This window comes from Gadus morhua, unplaced genomic scaffold (genome assembly GCF_902167405.1).
Source record: "Gadus morhua unplaced genomic scaffold, gadMor3.0, whole genome shotgun sequence".
NCBI lineage: Eukaryota > Metazoa > Chordata > Actinopteri > Gadiformes > Gadidae > Gadus > Gadus morhua.
In genome coordinates this window covers 311728-337979 of record NW_021964147.1, presented here as the reverse complement: position 1 = coordinate 337979, position 26252 = coordinate 311728, and the positions used below count along the sequence as shown (strand labels likewise).

General features: G+C 46.8%; 1 protein-coding gene across 2 annotated transcripts in view; it reads left to right on the top strand.

Annotated features, from left to right (window-relative positions):
- Positions 1–26252, top strand: part of LOC115539279 (uncharacterized) — a 189739-nt gene that overhangs the window by 136887 nt on the left and 26600 nt on the right. The window contains exons 2-5 of one of the 2 annotated variants that reach the window (XM_030350355.1): positions 2290–2315; positions 20298–20328; positions 21432–21454; positions 21586–21622. In XM_030350355.1, coding sequence (XP_030206215.1) covers positions 2290–2315; positions 20298–20328; positions 21432–21454; positions 21586–21622 — 117 coding nt within the window. The remainder of the gene's footprint in view (positions 1–2289; positions 2316–20297; positions 20329–21431; positions 21455–21585; positions 21623–26252) is intronic. The other variant, XM_030350354.1, reaches the window with a different exon arrangement.

Below are 26252 nucleotides of genomic sequence, written 5' to 3'. Positions count from 1 at the left end.
ATTTTTTAATTTATTAACTGCTGAATATTTTCTTTTATCTCTCCAGATGTATCTGAACTTCAAGAAAAGTCTGTAGCTGCATGGCAATGATGATATGGCAGCCAAAGTATAGAGTATCTGGCCCATATATTTAGAATACACAAAGCAGGATAAAACAATAAACCTTATTTGGCCTTGGCTGAATAACAAGACACAGAAGAAATATCTGCCGAAAATCTGCCATCAGATGGTTGAAGGTCATTCAAACTGGACCACCATGTTCTTCCAAATCCTGTTCCTAATATGTTCAGTTTGTAATACTTATGGCGTTGCTAGTGCTGCATCACCATCGTGTGCCAGCGATGAATACAGAGTGGGACAGCTCTGCTGCCTTGCATGTCCTCGTGGTAAGAGTCCATCAACCCAGCTCTCGTCAAGCTGTTGTCCAAAATAGTTCTTTATGATTTCTTCAACCAAATCCATTGGTAAACAACATACTTTAACGTGCTCTCCAACAGGATATAGGGTTCATAGGGATTGCTCAGCGACAACCAATACAAAGTGCACAAAGTGCCCCGATGGTACTTTCAAAGAAGGCCTTAGCGGACAGAAGCAGTGCTCTAACTGTACAGAGTGTGTCAGAGGTACATCTATATTATTAAATGGAAACGCCCCCCATGCAACCCCCATATGTTGTGGTGATGAGAATGTTGCGTTGTCCATGTTTGTATCAGAAGTTGTGTTGTTCATGTTTATATCAGAGAAGTTGTGTTCATGTTAATATCAGAGAAGTTGTGTTGTTCATAATGATATCAGAGAAGTTGTGTTGTTCATGTTTACATCAGAAGTTGTGTTGTTCATGTTTATATCAGAAGTTGTATACTCTCAGGTTGTCTTAGGTTCCTCTGTAACTGTTGTGATTGACAGGTCAGAAGGAGAAGAAGTTCTGTACTCCAACATCAGATGCTGAGTGTGTGATCCCGGATGGATTCTTCTGTAGTGAGTCAGCAGATAAAGACACATTCTCAGAGACCACATTGTCATGCCAACCCCACACGATGTAAGTGGAGTTCATTAAACAATCTATACATAAAGTACAATAATGGTTGTTAAGAATTAGGCCTGGGCAATATATCATGTACTGGTGTGGCTTTTTGCCTGTTCTTAAAATACATACCATAGCCATAATGTTATATACTTTACTCTTCTATTTAATAATACAAATGGCAGAATAAGATATTATAAAAGTGTTGTTCATGCTTGACAATATATATAACTTACCATTCAGTCATTTTCTCCAAAGCGGTGTACAGTGAATTCAGACACAGGGAGATACAGGTCATTAGGAACAGGTAGGGGTCAGGCATCTAGCTCAAGAACCTTCCTGAAGGCCTATAGGTTGGTTGTGGACATTGGGGATCGAACCCAGTACCTTTTAAACCTGGAGTCCAACACCCAGTCTACTACTCTTAGAACTAACCATGGTTTTGTCCTTCTGGTTTCAGATGTGATTCTGTGGGAGGGGTGCAGATACAACCAGGAACTGATTCCACTGATTCTACATGTCTTAAATATGTGGCAATTGTGTTCATAATAATAGGATGCATGGCTTTATTAATCATAGTCCTGGGAGGTAAGCGTTACATTCAACTCTTTTATGTATCATGTTACATTAAACTCTTAACATCTATCATGGTTGCATTAACCGTACATTTATCATATTACATTAAACTCTGACAAGTATCATGGTTACATTAAACTGCAACATGCATCATGGTTACATTCAACTAACATATGTATCATAGTTATATTCTACTAGCATGTATCATGCTTACATTAAACTAACATGTATCATGTTACATTAAACTAACATGTATCAGGGTTATGCTGAATGATGGTGACCTCTGTCCTGACATGTGTTGTTTATCACTTCGTAGCATTGTTTTATACATGGCTGAAAATGGAAAGGGATTTAACTGGTAAGTTCTTATCCCACATGTTTCACTTTGTAAATGAGTAACGGATCATTTATGAATATCCAGTCATTTGCAAGGGTTACTGACTCACACCAAGTCAAATGATATTGTTTGACCACGATAATGGCAGCCGTCTCCCTACACGTATTCAGTCTGTCAAGATGTTCTTCGTGTAGAGGCTAATTCAGAGTGGAAACCATGATTTAACTAACATGTATCATGGTTATGTTAAACTAACATGTATCATGGTTGGATTCAACTAACATGAATCAGGGTTATGCTGAATGATAGTGACTGCTGTCCTGACATGTTGATGTGTTGTTTCTCTCTACAGAATTGGAAAAACAAATAGATGAGATGGTAAGTGTTATTACTGGTTTGATACAGAACACAATAACATGTGTGAACCTAGCTGGCAGTGGGGGAGTTATTAGATGATGACCAGAGGCGGATTAACACCCAGGCTAGCCTCGGCTGAGCCTAGGGGCCCAGGTGTGCAAGGGGCCCAGGTGTGCAAGGGGCCCTGGATGGGCCAGACTATTTTCAATTTTACTTAAAATAAAAAAAGACTTGACCCCTATTGGCCCATAACTAGAACCATTAAAAAGTGAAGCAGCTGATTGGGTAGATGTGTGGGCCATGTCATGTGACCAGGTTCATAAAGTCAGTTTGATTGTAAAGGAATACGTCACGTCTGCTGGACAGCAAAGAGGCAGAATGTCTGAAAAGCGAAAAGCACAAGTGTTCCCATTTGTCGATATATAGCACTCTGACTGTTTATAACTTTGCCTCTGACCAATGCCAGCAGGGGGCGCTCTTTTTGAAAATTGGTGCTAGTTACAGAAAGACTGAGATCCACAATGGGCCAAAACAGACTGAATCTCCTGTCTCTGATCTGTCCGTTGAGAGCGATATTCTGCGCAAATTGGATTTTACCAGCCTCATTAAGGAGTTCTCTGTCGGTCGGTCGGTCCCCAGAAATACGTGGTCGCAACAGCTATGGGGAACTCACACTTGTTTCTGTATCAATGCTGTTTTAGTGAAGGCCGTATCAATGTGTGTGTGTGTGTGTGTGTGTGTGTGTGTGTGTGTGTGTGTGTGTGTGTGTGTGTGTGTGTGTGTGTGTGTGTGTGTGTGTGTGTGTGTGTGTGTGTGTGTGTGTGTGCCAGTGCTCCCCGAGTGTGTGCGTGAGGGCCATGTAATATTCCTCTGTTTACACATGGCACTAAATTTAGTTTTTTCTGCGTGATCAGTAAGGGGGCCTCACAAAGTAGAAGCCTAGGGGCCAATGACCACCTTAATCTACCACTGATGATGACATGTAATGAACCCAATGTTCATTTTTTGATTCACATTTTTATTTTATTTACAAAGGAAGAACGGGATCAGGTGTTGGAGTGTGAGGGTAAGTTCTTATTCCACATGTTTCACTTTGTTAATGAGTAACAGATAATTTATTAATATCCAGACATTTGCAAGTATTACTAACTCACACCAAGTCAAACGATATCGCTGTGATTCAAAACATTTCATCTAATTGTACCAGAGAGTCAGAGCCTACCTAGAAGAGGGACCAGAGTGACAGACCTACTGAACAACATCATCTAGATATTAGATTATAGAATGGAGCTATCCATGTATATAAGACACTACTCTCATAGCTTGGGCGATGTGGCCAGCATAACGTCAGCTCAGTGGCGTTTATAGCGTAGCTCACTGAGTCGTCATGACAACACAGAGCAGGGACAAAGGGTAGAAAGACTTCTGTCCTTGTTTGACCACGATAATGGCAGCCGTCTCCCTACACATATTCAGTCTGTCGAGATGTTCTTCTGTGTAGAGGCTAATTCAGAGTGGAAACCAGGAACTGATTCAGCTGATTATACATGATTAGAATATATGGAGCAGTTCATAACAATAGGATGGATACGTTTCATAATATCAACCATAGTCCTGGGAGGTAAGGGTTACATTAAGCTTATTCAATTCATTCAACTAACATGTATCATGGTTACATTCAACTAACATGTATCATGGTTATAACCATGATGTTAGTTTAATTTATAGATTTTAATAACATGTATCATGGTTATACCCATGATGTTAGTTTAATCTATAGATTTAAATAACATGTATCATGGTTATAACCATGATGTTAGTTTAATCTATAGATTTTAATAACATGTATCATGGTTATAACCACGATGTTAGTTTAATCTATAGATTTTAATAACATGTATCATGGTTATAACCATGATGTTAGTTTAATCTATAGATTTAAATAACATGTATCATGGTTATAACCATGATGTTAGTTTAATCTATATATTTTAATAACATGTATCATGGTTATAACCATGATGTTAGTTTAATCTATAGATTTTAATAACATGTATCATGGTTATAACCTGACCCTAAACAGACGGGAATGGAGATCCTTTGTTGCTGCCCTACATGCCAGTAGGCATAAAGGGCAGTCAGTAAGTACCATGGTGACATTAGACTAACTAATGATAGTGACTGCTGTCCTGACATGTTACTGTATTGTTTATCTCTATATAGAATTGTGGGGACGACTTGGTAAGGTAAGTGTTATTACTGGTTTGATACAGAACACAATAATATGTGTGACCCTAGCTGGCAGTGGTGGAGTTATTAGATGATGACCTTGATATGAACCCAATGTTGATAGTTTATTTACATTTTTATTTTATAGAAAAAGAAAACACAGAAACAGGAGAGGAAGTTGGGTGGTAAGTTCTTATTCCACATGTTTCACTTTCTAAACGAGTAACAGATAACTTAGATAGAATATATTGAGCAGTTCGTAATAATAGGATCCATACCTTTCATAATATCAATCATAGTCCTGGGAGGTAAGGGTTAGATTAAACTCTGACATGTAGTATCATGGTTACTTTAAACTCTATCATGTATCATGATAACATTAAACTACTGACATGCATTGTGTTTACATTGAACTAACATGTATCATGATATATTAAACTAACATGTATCATGGTTACATTAAACTAACATGTATCTGGGTTATATTAAACTAATATGTGTCGAGGTTAACATGTATCAGGGTTATGCTGAATGATATTGACTGCTGTCCTGACATGTTACTGTATTGTTGATCTCTATACAGAATTTGTTCAAAGATATTTGGAGGTAAGTGTTATTACTGGTTTGATACAGAACACAATAGTATGTGTGAAGGTTCAAGGAGTTTAATTGTCATTGTAGTACACAACGAAATACAGGTATGCACTCTCTAGCAGCAGTTAGAGTTCACACACACACACACACACACACACACACACACACACACACACACACACACACACACACACACACACACACACACACACACACACACACACACACACACACGCGCACACACATCACCCTGTCTATATTCTGCCCATCAAGTCCAGTCTGTTGTGTGTGTGTGTGTGTGTGTGTGTGCGTGTGTGTGTGTGTGTGTGGAGGGGCGGGGCGGGGGGGTTATGGGGGTTGGAAGCTACTGCTCCTGGAGGAGAGTTGTCCTTAGTGCTTTGTTAGGGGGTTGAGGGGGTGATGGAGGCTACAGCTCTTGGGGAAAAGCTGTTCCTCAGTCTTGTGGTGCGGGCCCGCAGTGTGCGGTACCTCTTCCCTGATGGGAGGGGGACAAACAAGGTGTGTCCAGGGTGAGTTTATCAGTGCTGATTGACCTTGCCTTCCTCTTCAGGCGGTCACCACACACAGAGACCAGGTCTGGGAGCTCAGCTCCTATGATCTTTATTGCTGACCTAACCACCCTGGCCAAGTCCCTCCTGCTCTCCGCTGTGCAGCCTGCATACCACACACTGCAGCCCTGGCAGAGGATGCTCTCAGTTGTGCTCCTATCAAAGTGAATGAGCAGGTGTGAGGATAAACCAGCCTGTTTGAGCTTCAGTAGAAAGAAGAGCCTCTTCTGGGTCCTCTTTACAAGGTTGGAGATGTTAGTAGCCCATGTTAGGTCCTTGGTGTTGTACCCTCCCCACTCGCAGACCTGCGCCTGGGGTCCTTGTTTTCAAAGTGACCCTCAATGCGCTGTCTTTACTTGCCTTTGACCTCTTTAAAGGGGTCCTATCATATCACCAGGTGTGAGTGTGATTAGCCATTACAAGCCGTTTTCAAAATGTGCAGCATTGTGACATCACAGGTGGGCGTGTCCACCTAGATGTGTGACGGACAGATGAGCAACGTTTGCTATAGTCCACTGGGTAGGCTGGTAGACTGATCTATCAGCACACATCTAGGTCGACACGCCCGCCTGTGATGTCCCAATGCTGCATATTTTCAAACCTGCTTGTAACGGCTAATCACACTCACACCTGGTGGTGTGATATGTCCCCTTTAAGGCCCTCTTTTAGGTCTCGTCGGGCAGTTCTATATGCCGGCCTATCCCCCAACCTGAAGGCAGTATCTCTCGCCCTGAGCAGCAACCTCACATTACCGTCAAACCAGGGTTTCTGATCAGGGAACACCTTGATGGTTCTGGTGCGCAGAACTGTCTCGGTGCAAAACTGAATGTAGTCCAGGACGTTAGAGGTGTGCTCCTCCAAGTTGGCTCCCTGCCAAAATACCTCCCATACTGAGCTCTAAAAACAGACCTGTGGTGATGTAACAGCTTCCTCACTCCATACCTGTACTGTCTTCACAGCTGGTTTGGTTCTACAGCAACTGGTTTATAAGATGGAATCAGTGTCAAGGAGATATGATCTGATAATCCGAGGTGGTGCAGCTTTATATGCCCTGTGTATGTTTGTACTTGGTCCAGAGAGTTTTTATCTCTTGTTAGAAAGCATACATTTTTGTGGAGTTATTAGAAGATGACTTTTAATGAACCTAATGTTGATATTTTATTGACATTTTTATCTTATAGAAAAGTGAAACACTGGAAATGGATTGGGCATTAACTGGTAAGTTCTTATTCAACATGTTTCACTGTGCTTATGAGTAACAGTTTACTTATTAATATCCAGTGATTTGCAAGGGTCACACCAAGCCAAATGATATCGCTGTGACACACAACATTCCATCTAATTGTACCAGAGAGTCAGAGCCTACCTATAGAATGGAGCTATCCATGTATATAAGACACTACTCTCATAGCTGGGGCGATGTGGCCAGCATAACGTCAGCTCAGTGGCGTTTATAACGTAGCACACTGAGTCGTCATGACAACACAGAGCAGGGACAAAGGGTAGAAAGACTTCTGTCCTTGTTTGGCGATGATAATGGCAGCCGTCTCCCTACACGTATTGTGGCAACCCCCTTCGTCGGCGGCGGGGATTCTGGAATTAATGAACGAAGCAGGGTTGCGGTGCAACGGGTTTTATTGTAAAACCAGTCACAAAAAGGGAAATCATATAAAATAAGGTCCTTCCGTAATCTGGAATAAGGGCACGGGACCTCCTGGTCCAGCCCTTCCTCGGGGTCGGCGGGGAAACAGCACCCGACGCCTCCGGCTTACTCCTGGTGGGGAAAACGCTTCGTTAAAGCACGTCGGTTCAACAGCACGTCTCTTCCTCGTCAGCCCTCTTCTCCGTCTGCCACGTGCCCAGCCCTTAAAGCTCCTCTGTCCTGGTCCCCCAGGTGCCCCCAATGTTCTTGATTCCCTGGGCCCGGTTGATGTTCCCTCTAGCGCAGCTGGGTGGAGGGGGAGGTACCTTCCTTCCACCACCCGTCCACGGGGCCGGTGCTGCAGCGGCTGGCCCCTGGTCAATGGCGTGGGGTTGCCACACACCCCCATCCTCAGCAGCAAGCCGGGGGTTCCTCCTGTTAGCCCTAGGCAGGCGTCCCTTCGGGACAGTGCGTCCGCGTTACCGTGGGCCCTTCCGGGTCGATGGACCACCTGGAAGCGGTAGTCTTGCAGGGCCAGGAACCAGCGCGTCACCCTGGCGTTGGTGTCCTTGGCCGTTGCCATCCACTTTAGGGGGGCGTGGTCGGTGACCAGGCTAAAGTTCCGACCGAGGAGGTAGTAACGGAGCTTTTCTAGGGCCCACTTGATTGCCAGCGCCTCCTTTTCCACCGTTGAGTATGCCCTTTCGCTGGCCAGGAGCTTCCGGCTGATGAAGGTCACCGGGTGCTCCTCTCCTGACCGGACCTGAGATAGAACGGCTCCCAGCCCCGCCTCAGACGCGTCCGTGTGTACCACGAAGGGGAGGCTGAAGCCCGGGGTGATGAGCACGGGCTCGGTGCAGAGAGCCTGCCGTAGGTGGGAGAAGGCTTCCTCAACCTCCTCCGTCCACTTCACTCGGTCGGGTAGAGTCCTCCGGGTTAGCTCGTTGAGGGGGCTGGCCACTGTTGCGAATGCGGGGATGAACCTCTGATAGTACCCGACTAGTCCCAGGTAGAACTTCACCTGTTTCTTGGTGGTTGGCCTGGGCCAGGTCCGGATGGCTTGCACTTTTTTGTCCTGGGGTCTCACACAGCCCCTCCGGACTTGATAGCCCAGGTAGGAGGCCTCCTCCAGGCCCAGGCGACACTTCTGGGGGTTGGCCGTGAGTCCGGCGGTTCGAAGCGCCCCCAGGACGACTCGGAGGTGGTGGAGATGGAGGGTCCAGGTGCTGCTGTGTATTACGATGTCATCTATATACGCGGCGGCGTATTCTCTGTGGGCCCGTAGGATCCGGTCCATCATCCTTTGAAAGGTTGCGGGTGCCCCATGCAACCCGAACGGGAGGACGGTGTATTGGTATAGCCCGTCTGGTGTGGCGAACGCCGTCTTCTCCCGGGACCGCTTGGTGAGGGGGACCTGCCAGTATCCCTTCGTGAGGTCTAGGGTGGATCTGAACCGGGCCGGGCCCAGTTGCTCTATTAACTCGTCCACCCGTGGCATAGGGTAGGCGTCGAAGGCAGACGCTTCGTTCAGTTTGCGAAAGTCATTGCAGAACCGGTAGGTCCCGTCTGGTTTGGGTACCAGAACCACCGGGCTGGACCACGCGCTATGGGACTCCTCTATGACCCCCATCTGCAGCATGCGGGCGACCTCTGTTCTGATGACGGCGCGCCGTGCTTCCGGGATGCGGTAGGGCCGGAGGCGGACTCTGACTCCCGGTTCTGTTCGGATGTCGTGGCTGACGGTTGTGGTCCTGCCGGGTCGCTCTGAGAAGACGTCTAGATGTTGGAGCACCATGTCCCGCATGTCCTGTGTCTGGCTCGGGCTCAGCAGCTCCCCGACTGGGACCTCTGGAGGGGGCAGTCGAGCGGCCAGCGTCAGGAGAGTTGGATCCCGCGGAGTGGTCAGTGGTTGCCACCGCTTCAGCAGGTTGATGTGGTACAGCTGGGTGGTCTTGCGTCTCCCCGGTTGCCGTACCCGGTAATTGACCTCGCCCACCCGGTCGATGATCTCATAGGGTCCCTGCCATTTGGCCAGGAACTTGCACTCAGAGGTCGGGATGAGGACGAGGACCTGGTCGCCCGGGTCGAAGGTGCGCAGCTGGGCTCCCCGGTTGTACACCCGAGCTTGGGCTTGCTGGGCTCGTCCAAGGTGCTCCCGGACCACGGGCCACACCTGCGCCATCCTGTCCCGCACCTGCTCCACGTGCTCGATGATGGTGCGGTGGGGGGAGGGTTGGCTCTCCCAGGCGTCCCGGGCGATGTCGAGGAGCCCTCTCGGTCGTCTCCCATAGAGTAGCTCGAACGGGGAGAAGCCGGTGGAGGCCTGGGGTACCTCCCTGATGGCGAACAGGACGTGAGGGAGTAGCTGGTCCCAGTTCTTTCCATCGACCTCCATCACCTTTTTCAGCATGCGTTTTAAGGTCTGATTAAACCTCTCTACCAGTCCGTCGGTCTGGGGGTGGTAGACGGAGGTCCGGAGGTGGCGGATCTGTAACAGACTGAGGAGGTCCTTTAACACCCGGGACATGAAGCAGGAGCCTTGATCTGTCAAGATCTACCTAACTATTCCCACCCTGCTAAATAACGTCATTAGCTCTCTTGCCACTGCCTTGGCTGTGGCGGCGCGGAGAGGTATGGCCTCTGGGTAGCGGGTCGCGTAATCTACCATGACCAATATGTAGCGGTGACCTCTGCTAGTTCTGGGGAGGGGGCCTATGATGTCTAATGCCAGTCTGTCGAAGGGGACCTCGATCAGGGGCATGGGTATGAGGGGATTCCGTACCGACGGTCTAGGGGCGGTACGTTGGCACTCGGGGCAGGCTCGGCAGTAGTCCTCTATGTCTTTCTTTACCCCTGGCCAATAAAATCTAGCTAACACCCGGTCCCTGGTCTTATCCATCCCCAGATGAGCCCCTAGGAGGTGTGAGTGGGCCATGTACAACACCTTGCTAACATAGGACCGTGGAACGATCAGCTGTTCCACCTCCTCTCCCCCCCTCTGAATTACCCTATACAGTAACCCTCCCCGTGTGCTGTAATGTGGGTACCGCCGGCAACTCACCGAGTCCCGTGATAGTCCCTCGTGGGTTTGCACGTGTCCCCAGGCGTGTCTTAAGGAGTCATCCTCCAGCTGGGCGGTGGCGAACCGTCCGCCCCTGTCCGCTCGCCCCTCAACGGCCAGGGGGAGGTCGGAGAAGTCAATGAGGGGTGGGCTCTCACTCTCCTCTGGTGGGGGTATCCCCACCCCATGCCCGGTGTCCCCGGGGGAAGGGATTCCGTGGACGAGGCGTGAGGCCGGCGTCCTACCTCTCTCGCGGGTCTCTGCGGAGGCTCGTCGGAGTCAGTCGGGGATGGTGGGGGTTGGCCTGCCATGTAGACGGGTCGGCTTCGTAGCTGGCGCGGTCTCGTCCTTGAATGTCGGGGTCTTGGTGGGCGAAGCTCCGCCCCCAACAGTCGTCCAAAGATGGGACAGTCTCGTCCAATTAACAGGGGCATGGGTAGGTTGGGCACTACCCCGGCCTGGACAGTGAAGGTCCCCTTCGGGGTTTGTACTGTGATGTGGTTGGTGGGGTATGTTTCCGTCTGTCCGTGGATGCAGCCCACCTCCACGTCCTGCCCGGGCGTTCCACAGGCTAAGTCGGGCCGGATCAAGGTGACCACGCTCCCTGAGTCCAGGAGGGCATGGGTGTCGCGCCGTCCCACCCGTACCGGCAGGCTCGGCGAGACGGTCCTCTCGTGTGACCAGCAGGTGGTGCGGAGGCAGGCTCCTCCCCTCTGGTCGGACGGACTGGCCGTGGGCATTGACACGTCCCCTGCGCCGGGACAGTGGCGGGCCAGGTGGCCCTTCTGGCCGCAGGTGTAGCACCTCCACTCCTCTCTCGGAGTCGGGGGGGCGGGGCCTCTGCGGGCCACGATGTTTTGAGCCGGGTAGGCGGGGCCTCGGACGACCGGTGTCTGGGAGCGCGGGGTCTCTGTCATCCGTCCGCGTCGCTCGGTCCGCGGCTCCCCCCCTCCGGGATGCGGGGCTGTTCCTCCGCAAAGCCGCTGGGTTACTTGATGGTTCTCGAGGAGTTCCACGAGATCGTTCACCGTTCGGGGCTGGTTCCCGGAGGCCCAGCGTTTGGCGCCGGGGGGAAGAGATCGGATGCAGCGGTCTATGACGAGACGATCCAGCAGAGGGGGGCCGTCGCCTTCTACGAGCCACCGCTCGGCCAGCCGGACGAGTTGGGAAATCTGGCTTCTCACTGAGCCGAGCGGTTCGTAGCTCCAGTCGTGGTAGCGCTGCGCCTGGGCGGGGAGGCTGTGTCCATAATGGGCGAGGATGGCCTGCTTGAGTGTCGGGTAATGCCCCGCCTGTTGGGGTTGGAGATCCCGGTAGGCGCGCTGAGCTTCCCCGGACAGGAAGGGCGCTAGGATGTGGCCCCACTCGTCCGCTGGCCATTGTTCACGGTCCGCGGTCCGCTCGAACACTCTTCGTGGGGGCCGCAAATGCAGGACCCCGAGCGAGCTGCTCGGCCATTCGGACCATGCATCTCCGTAGGACGTCTATCTCCTCGTCCCTCGTGGCGGGTTGGTCGGCGTGCTCCATCGTGGTCTGGGTTGTGTTTAAGTCCAGAGATCGCGTTGCCTGCATTCTCCACCACTGTGGCAACGCCCTTCGTCGGCGACGGGGATTCTGGAATTAATGAACGAAGCAGGGTTGCGGTGCAACGGGTTTTATTGTAAAACCAGTCACAAAAAGGGAAATCATATAAAATAAGGTTCTTCCGTAATCGGGAATAAGGGCACGGGACCTCCTGGTCCAGCCCTTCCTCGGGGTCGGCGGGGAAACAGCACCCGACGCCTCCGGCTTACTCCTGGTGGGGAAAACGCTTCGTTAAAGCACGTCGGTTCAACAGCACGTCTCTTCCTCGTCAGCCCTCTTCTCCGTCTGCCACGTGCCCAGCCCTTAAAGCTCCTCTGTCCTGGTCCCCCAGGTGCCCCCAATGTTCTTGATTCCCTGGGCCCGGTTGATGTTCCCTCTAGCGCAACTGGGTGGAGGGGGAGGTACCTTCCTTCCACCACCCGTCCACGGGGCCGGTGCTGCAGCGGCTGGCCCCTGGTCAATGGCGTGGGGTTGCCACAGTATTCAGTCTGTTAAGATGTTCTTCTGTGTCGAGGCTAATTCAGAGTGGAAACCAGGAACTGGGTCAACTGATTCTACATGATTAGAATATATGGAGCAGTTCATAATGATAGGATGGTTATGTTTATCAGGCCGGGGTTTTAAGGCACACGCGCAGACGGCAGGTCGGGTGCAACAGTGAGGTTTATTGAAGTCCACAATAGGACGGTTAGTCCAACAGAAAGGTTATTCACACTAGGGTAATCCAAAGAAGGGGTAATCCACAGGAAGGTAAGTCCACATAGGCAGTGATATGATGTTGGTGAATGTCAATGGTAATGCTAAGCTAGTTAGCTGATGCTAATCGCGATTTACTAGTATTCAATAGAATATGTTAAGGCACACAAACTAGTCCTCATGGGTGAGGAGGAAACTAAGGGAGAACTGTACTCACGAAACTCCATGACAGAGTGAAGAGGGAACAAACACCCAGTGCTTAAATAGGAAGTAAGTGGAAGTGGAGACCAGTGTACAGGAAATGGTTGATGGTGGATGCTCTAGAGTGAGCGTCGCCCTCTAGAGGACTGGCGACCCTGCACGGACGTGACAATGTTTCATAAAATCAACCATAGTCCTGGGAGGTAAGGGTTACATTAAGCTTATTCAACTCATTTAACTAACATGAATCATGGTTAGGTTAAACTAACATGAATCTTGTTGCATTAAACACTAACATGTGTCATGTTACATTAAACTAACATGGATCATGGTTACATTCAACTAACCTGTATCATTGTTACATTAAACTAACATGTATCATGGTTACATTAAACTAACATGTATCAGGGTTATGCTAAATGATAGTGACTGCTGTCCTGACATGTTGATGTGTTGTTTCTCTCTATAGAATACGCTAATCGAATAGATGAGATGGTAAGTGTTATTACTGGTTTGATACAGAACACAATAATATGTGTGAACCTAGCTGGCAGTGGTGGAGTTATTAGATGATGACCAGAGGCGGATTAACACCCAGGCTAGCCTCGGCTGAGCCTAGGGGCCCAGGTGTGCAAGGGGCCAGACTATTTTCAAATTGATTTAAAATAAAAAAAGACTTGACTCCTAATTGGCCCATAACAAGAAGCATTAAAAAGTGAAGCAGCTGATTGGGTAGATGTGTGGGCCATGTCATGTGACCAGGTTCATAAAGTCAGATTGGTTGTAAAGGAATACGTCACGTCTGCTGGACGGCAAAGAGGCAGAATGTCTGAAAAGCGAAAAGCACAAGTGTTCCCATTTGTCGATACAGCACTCTGACTGTTTATGACTCTGCCTGTGGCCAATGCCAGCAGTGGGCGCTCTTTCCTCAAAATTGGTGCCAGTTACAGAAAGACTGAGATCCACAATGGGCCAAAACAGACTGAATCCCCGCCTCTTATCTCTCCATTAACAGCGATATTCTTGGCAAATTGGATTTTACCAGCCTCGTTAAGGAGTTCTCTGTCGGTCGGTCGGTCCCCAGAAATACGTGGTCACAGCAGCTATGGGGAACTCACCCTTGTTTCTGTATCATTTCTGTTTTAGTGAAGGCCGTCTCAATGTGTGTGTGTATGCCAGTGCTCCCAGAGTGTGTGCGTGACGGCCATGTAATATTCCTAGCATGCTTTAACACATGGCACTAACTTGAGTTTTGTCTGCGTGATCAGTAAGGGGGCTTCACACAAATAGTAGCCTAGGGGCCAATGACCACCTTAATCCACCACTGATGATGACCATGTAAGGAACCCAATGTTCATATTCTATTCACATTTTTATTTTATTTATAAAGGAAACACCGGACCAGAGGTCGGAGTGTTGGAGTAAGTTCTTATTCCACATGCTTCACTTTGTTAATGAGTTACTGATCATTTATTAATATCATGTCATTTGCAAGTATTATTAACTCACACCAAGTCAAATGATATCGCTGTGATTCAAAACATTTCATCTAATTGTAGCAGAGAGTCAGAGCCTACCTAGCAGAGGGACCAGAGTGGCAGACCTACTGAACAACATCCTCTAGATATTAGATTATAGAATGGAGCTATCCATGTATATAAGACACTACTCTCATAGCTGGGGCGATGTGGCCAGCATAACGTCAGCTCAGTGGCGTTTATAACGTAGCTCACTGAGTCGTCATGACAACACAGAGCAGGGACAAAGGGTAGAAAGACTTCTGTCCTTGTTTGACCACGATAATGGCAGCCGTCTCCCTACACGTATTCAGTCTGTCAAGATGTTCTTCTGTGTAGAGGCTAATTCAGAGTGGAAACCAGGAACTGGTTCAACAGATTATACATTTAAATATATGGAGCAGTTCATAATAATAGGATGGATACGTTTCATAATATCAACCATAGTCCTGGGAGGTAAGGGTTACATTAAGCTTATTCAACTCATTCAATTAACATGTATCATGGTTACATTAAACTAACATGTATCATGGTTATAAACATGATGTTAGTTTAATCTATAGATTTAAATAACATGTATCATGGTTATAACCATGATGTTAGCTTAATCTATAGATTTAAATGACATGTATCATGGTTATATCCATGATGTTAGTTTAATCTATAGATTTTAATGACATGTATCATGGTTATAACCATGATGTTAGTTTAATCTATAGATTTTAATAACATGTATCATGGTTATAACCATGATGTTAGTTTAATCTATAGATTTTAATAACATGTATCAGGATTACATTAAACTAACATCATGGTTATAACCATGATGTTAGTTTAATCTATAGATTTTAATAACATGCATCATGGTTATAACCATGATGTTAGTTTAATCTATAGATTTTAATGACATGTATCATGGTTATAACCATGATGTTAGTTTAATCTATAGATTTTAATAACATGTATCATGGTTATAACCATGATGTTAGTTTAATCTATAGATTTAAATAACATGTATCATGGTTATAACCATGATGTTAGTTTAATCTATACATTTAAATAACATGTATCATGGTTATAACCATGATGTTAGTTTAATCTATAGATTTTAATAACATGTATCATGGTTATAACCTGACCCTAAACAGACGGGAATGGAGATCCTTTGTTGCTGCCCTACATGCCAGTAGGCATAAAGGGCAGTCAGTAAGAACCATGGTGACATTAGACTAACTAATGATAGTGACTGCTGTCCTGACGTGTTACTGTATTGTTTATCTCTATATAGCATTGTGGGAGCAACTTTATAAGGTAAGTGTTATTACTGGTTTGAAACAGAACACAATAATATCTGTGACCCTAGCTGGCAGTGGGGGAGTTATGGATGATGATCCTGTAATGAACCCAATGTTGACATTTTATTTACATTTTCATTTTATAGAAAAAGAAAACACAGGAACAGAAGACGAAGTTTGGTGGTAAGTTCTGATTCCACATGTTTCACTTTCTAAATGAGTAACAGATAACTTAGATAGAACATATTCAGCAGTTCGTAATAATAGGATCCATACCTTTCATAATATCAACCATAGTCCTGGGAGGTAAGGGTTACATTAAACTCTAACATGTATCATGATAACATTAAACTACTGACATGCATTGTGTTTAGATTGAACTAACATGTATCATGGTTACATTAAACTAACATGTATCATGATACATTAAACTAACATGTATCAGGGTTATGCTGAATGATATTGACTGCTGTCCTGACATGTTACTATATTGTTTATCTCTATACAGAATTGAAAGATCTATATTGGGAGGTAAGTGTTATTACTTGTTTGATAAAGAACACAATATTATGTGTGAAGGTTCAAGGAGATTAATTGTCATTGGAGTACACAACGAAATACAGGTATGCACTCTCTAGCAGCAGTTTAAGTTCACACACACACACGCACGCACACACACACACACACACACACACACACACACACACACACACACACACACACACACACACACACACACACACACACACACACACACACACACACACTGCAGCCCTGGCAGAGGATGCTCTCAATTGTGCTCCTATAATAGTTAATGAGCAGGTGTGAGGATAAACCAGCCTGTTGGAGCTTCAGTAGAAAGAAGAGCCTCTTCTGGGCCCTCTTTACAAGGTTGGAGATGTTAGTAGCCCATGTTAGGTCCTTGGTGTTGTACGTTCCCAGGAATTGAACAGAGTCCACCCTCTCCACTTCTTCCCCGTTGATGGTAAGTGGGGTCTGCGTGGTCCTCTTGGAGCTCCTAAAGTCCACGAGGATCTCGTTTGTTTTGGTGGTGTTTAGGACCAGGTTGTTATCCACACACCACTCTGCCATGTGTTGGACCTCCTGCCTGTAATGGCCCTCATTGTGGTCACTAATGAGCCCCCCCACAGTGGTGTCATCAGCTCATTTGATTATGGTGTTGGATGAATGGATGGGTACGCAGTCATGGTGAAGAGGGTGTAGAGGGCTGGGCTGAGTACACACCCCTGGGGCGCACCGGTGTTCAAGGTTATAGTTGAGGATGTCAGATCCCCTACTCTGACATTCTGCGGTCTGTTTGAAACAAAGTCCAGGATCCATGAGCAGAGTGAGGTGGGGAGACCAAGATGGATGAGTTTGAGGACCAGTTTATGGGGGATTGTGGTGTTGAAGGCAGAGCTGAAGTCCACAAAGAGCATCCTTACATATGTGTTGGGGTACTCCAGGGGGGACAGGGCTGTGTGGAGTGCGATGGAGACAGCGTCCTCTGGGGATCTGTTGGCCTGATGGGCAAACTGGTGGCTGTCCAGGTCCACAGGGATGGGGTCTCTGATGTACGCCAGTATCATCCGCTCAAAGCACCTCATGATTACTGGGGTGAGGGCGACTGGGCGGTAGTCATTGAGGCATGGAATGGCGATTCTTTGGGGATAGGGACGATGGTAGTGGTCATAAGGCAGGTGGGAACATCAGCTTGTTGCAGAGAGAGGGTGAAGATGTCTGTAATAGCTCCTGCTAACTGGTCGGCACATGACCTCAGTATACGGCCCGACACCCCATCAGGGCCAGTAGCCTTGTTGGTGTCAATCCTTCTCAAGGTGGACCTCACCTGGTGGTGCTGAAGAGTGAGTGTCTGCTCCTCTTCCTCGCTAACCAGTGTGGTCTTATATTTGTAGTCAGATAGAGTTTTGATTCCTCACCACATGCTCCTGGGGTCCTTGTTTTCAAAGTGACCCTCAATGCGCTGTCTGTACTTGCCTTTGACCTCTTTAAAGGGGACCTATCATATCACCAGATGTGAATGTGATTAGCCATTACAAGCCGTTTTTAAAATGTGCAGCATTGTGACATCACAGGTGGGCGTGTCCACCTAGATGTGTGACGGACAGATGATCAACGTTTGCTACAGTCCACTGGGTAGGCTGGTAGACTGATCTATCCAGCACACATCTAGGTGGACACGCCCGCCTGTGATGTCCCAATGCTGGATGTTTTCAAACCTGCTTGTAATGGCTAATCACACTCACACCTGGTGGTGTGATATGTCCCCTTTAAGGCCCTTTTTTAGGTCTCGTCGGGCAGTTCTATATGCCAGCCTGTCCCCCGACCTGAAGGCAGTATCTCTCGCCCTGAGCAGCGACCTCACATTACCTTCAAACCAGGGTTTCTGATTAGGGAACACCTTGATGGTTCTGGTGCGCAGTACTGTCTCGGTGATAAACTGGATGTAGTCCAGGACGTTAGAGGTGTACTCCTCCAAGTTGGCTCCCTGAGAAAATACCTCCCATACTGAGCTCTAAAAACAGACCTGTAGTGATGTAACAGCTTCCTCACTCCATAGCTGTACTGTCTTCACAGCTGGTTTGGTTCTACAGCAACTGGTTTAGAAGATGGAATCAGTGTCAAGGAGATATGATCTGATAATCCGAGGTGTGGGGATGGTGCAGCTTTATATGCCCTCTGTATATTTGTATATACTTGGTCCAGAGAGTTTTTATCTCTGGTTGGAAAGTATACATTTTTGTGGAGTTATGAGAAGATTACTTTTAATTAACCCAATGTTGATATTTATTTACATTTTTATCTTATAGAAATGGGAATCACTGGAAATGGATTTGACGTTAACTGGTAAGTTCTTATTCAACATGTTTCACTGTGTTCATGAGTAACAGATTACTTATTAATATCCAGTGATTTGCAAGGGTTACTGACTCACACCAAGTCAAATGATATCGCTGTGACTCAAATCATTTAATCTAATTGTACCAGAGAGTCAGAGCCTACCTAGCAGAGGGACCAGAGTGGCAGACCTACTGAACAACATCATCTAGATATTAGATTATAGAATGGAGCTATCCATGTATATAAGACACTACTCTCATAGCTGGGGCGATGTGGCCAGCATAACGTCAGCTCAGTGGCGTTTATAATGTAGGTCACTGAGTCGTCATGACAACACAGAGCAGGGACAAAGGGTAGAAAGACTTCTGTCCTTGTTTGACCACGATAATGACAGCCGTCTCCCTACACGTATTCAGTCTGTTAAGATGTTCTTCTGTGTAGAGGCTAATACAGAGTGAAAACCAGGAACTGGTTCAACTGATTAGAATATAAGGAGCAGTTCATAATGATAGGATGGTTATGTTTCATAACATCAATCATAGTCCTGGGAGGTAAGGGTTACATTAAGCTTATTCAACTCATTTAACTAACATGTATCATGGTTAGGTTAAACTAACATGAATCTTGTTACATTAAACACTAACATGTGTCATGTTACATTAAACTATCATGTATCATGGTGCATTAAACTAACATGTATCAGGGTTATGCTGAATGATGTGACTGCTGTCCTGACATGTTGATGTGTTGTTTCTATCTACAGAATGGGATAAACAAATAGATAAGATGGTAAGTGTTATTACTGGTTTGATACAGAACACAATAACATGTGTGAAGCTAGCTGGCAGTGGTGGAGTTATTAGATTATGACCAGAGGCGGATTAACACCCAGGCTAGCCTCGGCTGAGCCTAGGGGCCCAGGTGTGCAAGGGGCCCTGGATTGGACAGACTATTTTCAATTTGACTTAAAATAAAAAAAGACTTGACCCCTATTGGCCCATAAGGTGACCTTGGGTGTCTTGAAAGGCGCCTCTAAATTAAATGTATTATTATTATTATTATAACAAGAACCATTAAAAAGTGAAGCAGCTGATTGGTAGATGTGTGGGCCATGTCATGTGACCAGGTTCATAAAGTCAGTTTGGTTGTAAAGGAATACGTCACGTCTGCTGGACAGCAAAGAGGCAGAATGTCTGAAAAGCGAAAAGCACAAGTGTTTCCATTTGTCGATATAGCACTCCGACTATTTATGACTCTGCCTGTGACCAATGCCAGCAGGGGGCGCTCTTTGCTCAAAATTGGTGCTAGTTACAGAAAGACTGAGATCCACAATGGGCCAAAACAGACTGAATCTCCTGTCTCTGATTTGTCCATTAACAGCGATATTCTGGGCAAATTGGATTTTACCAGCCTCCTTAAGGAGTTCTCTGTTGGTCGGTCGGTCCCCAGAAATACGTGGTCACAGCAGCTATGGGGAACTCACACTTGTTTCAGTATCATTTCTGTTTTAGTGAAGGCCGTCTCAATGTGTGTGTATGCCAGTGCTCCCAGAGTGTGTGCGTGAGGGCCATGTAATATTCCTAGCACACTTTTACACATGGCACTGAATTGAGTTTTTTCTGCGTGATCAGTAAGGGGGCCTCACACAAATAGTAGCCTAGGGGCCAATGACCACCTTAATCCACCACTGATGATGACCTTGTGATGAACCCAATGTTCATATTGGATTGACATTTTTATTTTATGGAAAAAGGAAACACCGGACCAGGTGAATGCGTGTTATGGTAAGTTCTTATTCGACAATTTTCACTGTGTTAATAAGTAACAGATAACTTACTAATATCCAGTGATTTTCAAGGGTTACTGACTCAAAAACAGTCAAATGATATCGCTGTGATTCAAACATTTCATCGAATTGTACCAGAGAGTCAGAGCCTACCTAGCAGAGGGACCAGAGTGGCAGACCTACTGAACAACATCATCTAGATATTAGATTATAGAATGGAGCTATCCATGTATATAAGACACTACTCTCATAGCTGGGACGATCTGGCCAGCATAACGTCAGCTCAGTGGCGTTTATAACGTAGCACACTGAGTCGTCATGACAACACAGAGCAGGGACAAAGGGTACAAAGACTTCTGTCCTTGTTTGACCACGATAATGGCAGCCGTCTCCCTACACGTATTCAGTCTGTCAAGATGTTTTTCTGTGTAGAGGCTAATTCAGAGTGGAAACCAGGAACTGGTTCAACTGATTCTACATGATTAGAATATATGGAGCAGTTCATAATAATAGGAATCTACGTTCCATAATATCAATCATAGTCCTGGGAGGTAAGCATTATATTAAGCTTATTCAACTCATTCAACTAACATGTATCATGGTTACATTAAACTAACATGTATCATGGTTATAACCATGATGTTAGTTTAATCCATAGATTTAAATAACATGTATCATGGTTATAACCATGATGTTAGTTTAATCTATAGATTTAAATAACATGTATCATGGTTATAACCATGATGTTAGTTTAATCTATAGATTTATGTAACATGTATCATGGTTATAACCATGATGTTAGTTTAATCTATAGATTTTAATAACATGTATCATGGTTATAACCATGATGTTAGTTTAATCTATAGATTTATATAACATGTATCATGGTTATAACCATGATGTTAGTTTAATCTATAGATTTTAATAACATGTATCATGGTTATAACCTGACCCTAAACAGACCATAATGGAGATCCTTTGTTGCTGCCCTACATGCCAGTAGGCATAAAGGGCAGTTAGTAAGTACCATGGTGACATTAGACTAACTAATGATAGTGACTGCTGTCCTGACATGTTACTGTATTGTTTATCTCTATATAGCATTGTGGGAACGACTTGAAGAGGTAAGAGTTATTACTGGTTTGATACAGAACACAATAATATCTGTGACCCTAGCTGGCAGTGATGGAGTTATTAGATGATGACCTTGTAATGAACCCAATGTTGATATTTTATTTACATTTTTATTTTATAGAAAAAGAAAACACCGAAACAGGAGATGAAGTTTGATGGTAAGTTCTTATTCCACATGTTTCACTTTCTAAATGAGTAGCAGATAACTTAGATAGAACATATTCAGCTGTTCGTAATAATAGGATCCATATCTTTCATAATATCAACCATAGTCCTGGGAGGTAAGGGTTAGATTAAACTCTGACATGTATCATGATAACATTAAACTACTGGCATGTATTGTGTTTAGATTGAACTAACATGTATCATGATACATTAAACTAACATGTATCATGATACATTAAGCTAACATGTATCATGATACATTAAACTAACATGTATCATGGTACATGTTAGTTTAATGTAACATGATACATTAAACGAACATGTATCATGGTACATTAAACTAACATGAATCATGGTTACATTAAACTAACATGTATCATGATACATTAAACTAACATGTATCATGATACATTAAACTAACATGTATCATGGTACATGTTAGTTTAATGTAACATGATACATTAAACTAACATGTATCATGGTACATTAAACTAACATGTATCATGGTTACATTAAACTAACATGTATCATGATACATTAAACTAACATGTATCATGATACATTAAACTAACATGTGTCATGGTAAATGTTGGTTTAATGTAACATGATACATTAAACTAACATGTATCATGGTACATTAAACTAACATGTATCATGGTTACATTAAACTAACATGTATCATGGTTACATTAAACTAACATTTATCGAGGTTAACATGCATCAGGGTTATGCTGAATGATATTGACTGCTCTCCTGACATGTTACTGTATTGTTTATCTCTATATAGAATTGTGGGACCGAAATATTGAGGTAAGTGTTATTACTTGTTTGATACAGAACACAATAATATGTTTGAAGGTTCAAGGAGTTTAATTGTCATTGCAGCACACAACAAAATACAGGTTGACACTCTCTAGCAGCAGTTAGAGTTTAAATGTCTAAATGACACAAAACACAAAAAGACACAATAAGACAATCGCACAAAGACCAAATAACAAAAGTGGTTTAAAAATATATATATAAAAGAATATATATATAAGTGGATAAAGATTTCAGTGGAGGCCACAGCTGAAAAGTGCACAATACTAATAGTACACACACACACACACACACACACACACACACACACACACACACACACACACACACACACACACACACACACACACACACATCACCCTGTCCATATTGTGCCCATCAAGTCCAGTCTGTTGTGTGTGTGTGGAGGTGCGGGGCGGGGGGGTTGTGGGTGTCTGAAGCTACTGCTCCTGGAGGAGAGTTGTCCTTAGTGCTTTGTTGGGGGGTTGAGGGGGTGATGGAGGCTACAGCTCTTGGGGAAAAGCTGTTCCTCAGTCTTGTGGTGCGGGCCCGCAGTGTGCGGTACCTCTCCCCTGATGGGAGGGGGACAAACAAGGTGTCTCCAGGGTGAGTTTTACCTCTGCTGATTGACCTTGCCTTCCTCTTCAGGCGGTCAGCACACACAGAGTCCCGGTCTGGGAGCTCAGCTCCTATGATCTTTACTGCTGACCTAACCACCCTGGCCAAGTCCCTCCTGCTCTCCGCTGTGCAGCCTGCATACCACACACTGCAGCCCTGGCAGAGGATGCTCTCAATTGTGCTCCTATAAGAGTTAATGAGCAGGTGTGTGGATAAACCAGCCTGTTGGAGCTTCAGTAGAAAGAAGAGCCTCTTCTGGGCCCTCTTTACAAGGTTGGAGATGTTAGTAGCCCATGTTAGGTCCTTGGTGATGTTTGTCCCCAGTAACAGAGTCCACCCTCTCCACTTCTTCCCCGTTGATGGTAAGTGGGGTCTGCATGGTCCTCTTGGACATCCTAAAGTCCACGAGGATCTCATTTGTTTTGGTGGTGTTTAGGACCAGGTTGTTATCCACACACCACTCTGCCATGTGTTGGACCTCCTGCCTGTAATGGCACTCATTGTGGTCACTAATGAGCCCCCCCACAGTGGTGTCATCAGCTCATGTGATTATGGTGTTGGTTGAATGGATGGGTACGCAGTCATGGTGAAGAGGGTGCAGAGGGCTGGGCTGAGTACACACCCCTGGGGCGCATCGGTTTTCAAGGTTATAGTTGAGGATGTCAGATCCCCTACTCTGACATTCTGCGGTCTGTTTGAAACAAAGTCCAGGATCCATGAGCAGAGTGGGGTGGGGAGACCAAGATGAATGAGTTTGAGGACCAGTTTATGGGGGATTGTGGTGCTGAAGGCAGAGCTGAAGTCCACAAAGAGCAACCTTACATATGTGTTGGGGTACTCCAGGGGGGACAGGGCTGTGGGGAGTGAGATGGAGACAGCGTCCTCTGTGGATCTGTTTGCCTGATGGGCAAACTGGTGGCTGTCCAGGTCCACAGGGATGGGGTCTCTGATGTACGCCAGTATCATCCGCTCAAAGCACCTCATGATTACTGGGGTGAGGGCGACTGGGCGGTAGTCATTGAGGCATGGAATGGCGATTCTTTAGGGGATAGGGATGATGGTAGTGGTCATAAGGCAGGTGGGAACATCAGCTTGTTGCAGAGAGAGGGTGAAGATGTCTGTAATAGCTCCTGCTAACTGGTCGGCACATGACCTCAGTATACGGCCCGACACCCCATCAGGGCCAGTTGCCTTGTTGGTGTCAATCCTTCTCAAGGTGGACCTCACCTGGTGGTGCTGAAGAGTGTGTGACTGCTCCTCTTCCTCGCTAACCAGTGTGGTCTTATATTTGTAGTCAGATAGAGTTTTGATTCCTCACCACATGCTCCTGGGGTCCTTGTTTTCAAAGTGACCCTCAATGCGCTGTCTGTACTTGCCTTTGACCTCTTTAAAGGGGACCTATCATATCACCAGATGTGAATGTGATTAGCCATTACAAGCCGTTTTTAAAATGTGCAGCATTGTGACATCACAGGTGGGCGTGTCCACCTAGATGTGTGACGGACAGATGATCAACGTTTGCTACAGTCCACTGGGTAGGCTGGTAGACTGATCTATCCAGCACACATCTAGGTGGACACGCCCGCCTGTGATGTCCCAATGCTGGATGTTTTCAAACCTGCTTGTAATGGCTAATCACACTCACACCTGGTGGTGTGATATGTCCCCTTTAAGGCCCTTTTTTAGGTCTCGTCGGGCAGTTCTATTTCATGTAGGCTACGCCGTCTAGGCTTCGCCTTATGGGCTTGTTCCGTGCGCGCGCCTGCGCGCGCTGAAAATTCAAACTATGCACCTATCAGCGTGGGCACCGCCCACATTTCCCACGGTATCGTGTCTATATAACGCGGTGTATACCGTCGCTCATCCTCCCTTTTCTTTCAGCACTTGTGCTTATCAGCGAGAAATTGAGAACTACTATTAAGAAGATGAGAACTTCAACACGGATCTCCCAAGCCGGTGGCAGCGGCTCGGGCGAGGCCGCGGACAAACGGCCCTTTTCCCAGGTGGGCCTTTTCAGGGCCACCTGAGAGCGCTCCTAGAGCTAGGTCCTTTTCAGGACTCCTATGCGCCTCCTGTCCCGCCTCCCTGGCACCGGGTGACGGGCACTTGTCGTGCTTTTGGTGCCTCGGCGCCGACCACGCCGCGGCTGCTATGGCGGCCCCCGTCTCCTGTGTCGCCTGCCGGGAGCTGCCTGAAGAGGGGATCCTCTCCAGGCATCTCTTCTTTTCCCCTGCGGTGGAAATGGCTGACGCCATCGACCTATTCGGACCTAACGTCGACGATGGCATCATCGACGCCTCCCTGGACGACGTCGTCGGCGACTCGGCGTCCGGTTTTTCCCTCTCTCGGGTTACAACCGCCACCGTCATACAACACGAGGGTCCGCGCCGGATGACCGATCTCTTCCGGGAGATCATGGGTGAGGCGGCGGCCATCAAAGGGATTCCCATGCCGGCCCCGCCTCTCGCCCCCGTACCTGACGATATGCAGGGCGAGTGCTTTCGCACCCCATCTTTTTCCCGGCGGGTTACCCAGTGCCCCTTGTTCCCGCCTTTGCAGCACTTGTTTATTGCTGCCGGTGAGGACCCTTCGACCCTGAAGGCTCCGGTAAGATCCTACACGGATTTCACCAACGTGGAGGGGTGGGCCGATACTCAGGCGAGGGGGATCCCTCGTCTGGAGCCTCCCCTGGCAGCGCTTCTCTGTCCGGGCGTCGGATGGATCCTTAACGAAAAGCCGCTGCCCCCCGACCGCCTCCAGAAGCAGATTGTCGGCCTAACGGACAGGGTGTTCGTTTGTGCCTCTCAATCCGCGGCGGCGGTCAACAACATCGCCCTGTTCTCCTCTGCCATGGTCTCCTTGTCGGCTGACAGGGAGGCCTACGGCCCGGAGGAAGCCGCGAGATGGCTGGCGGTTTCCCGCTTTTCCAGCGCCATCCTCCAGTTATGCCAGCCGATAGCCGTTTCGGCCGGCCAGCATATGGCGTGGGCTACCATGATTCAAAGGGTCATATGGCTCTCCCACACTGCGGTGCCGGAACGAGAGCGGGCCAGCCTCGTCCAGGGTCCACTAGCGCCGGATGGACTATTTGGTCCCAGGTTCTCCGAGGTGCTCGCGCACCAGCAGTCAGTCCGTGAGAATCGTTCCCGGTTCGGGACGATTCTCACGGGCTCCTCCCGCCAGCAG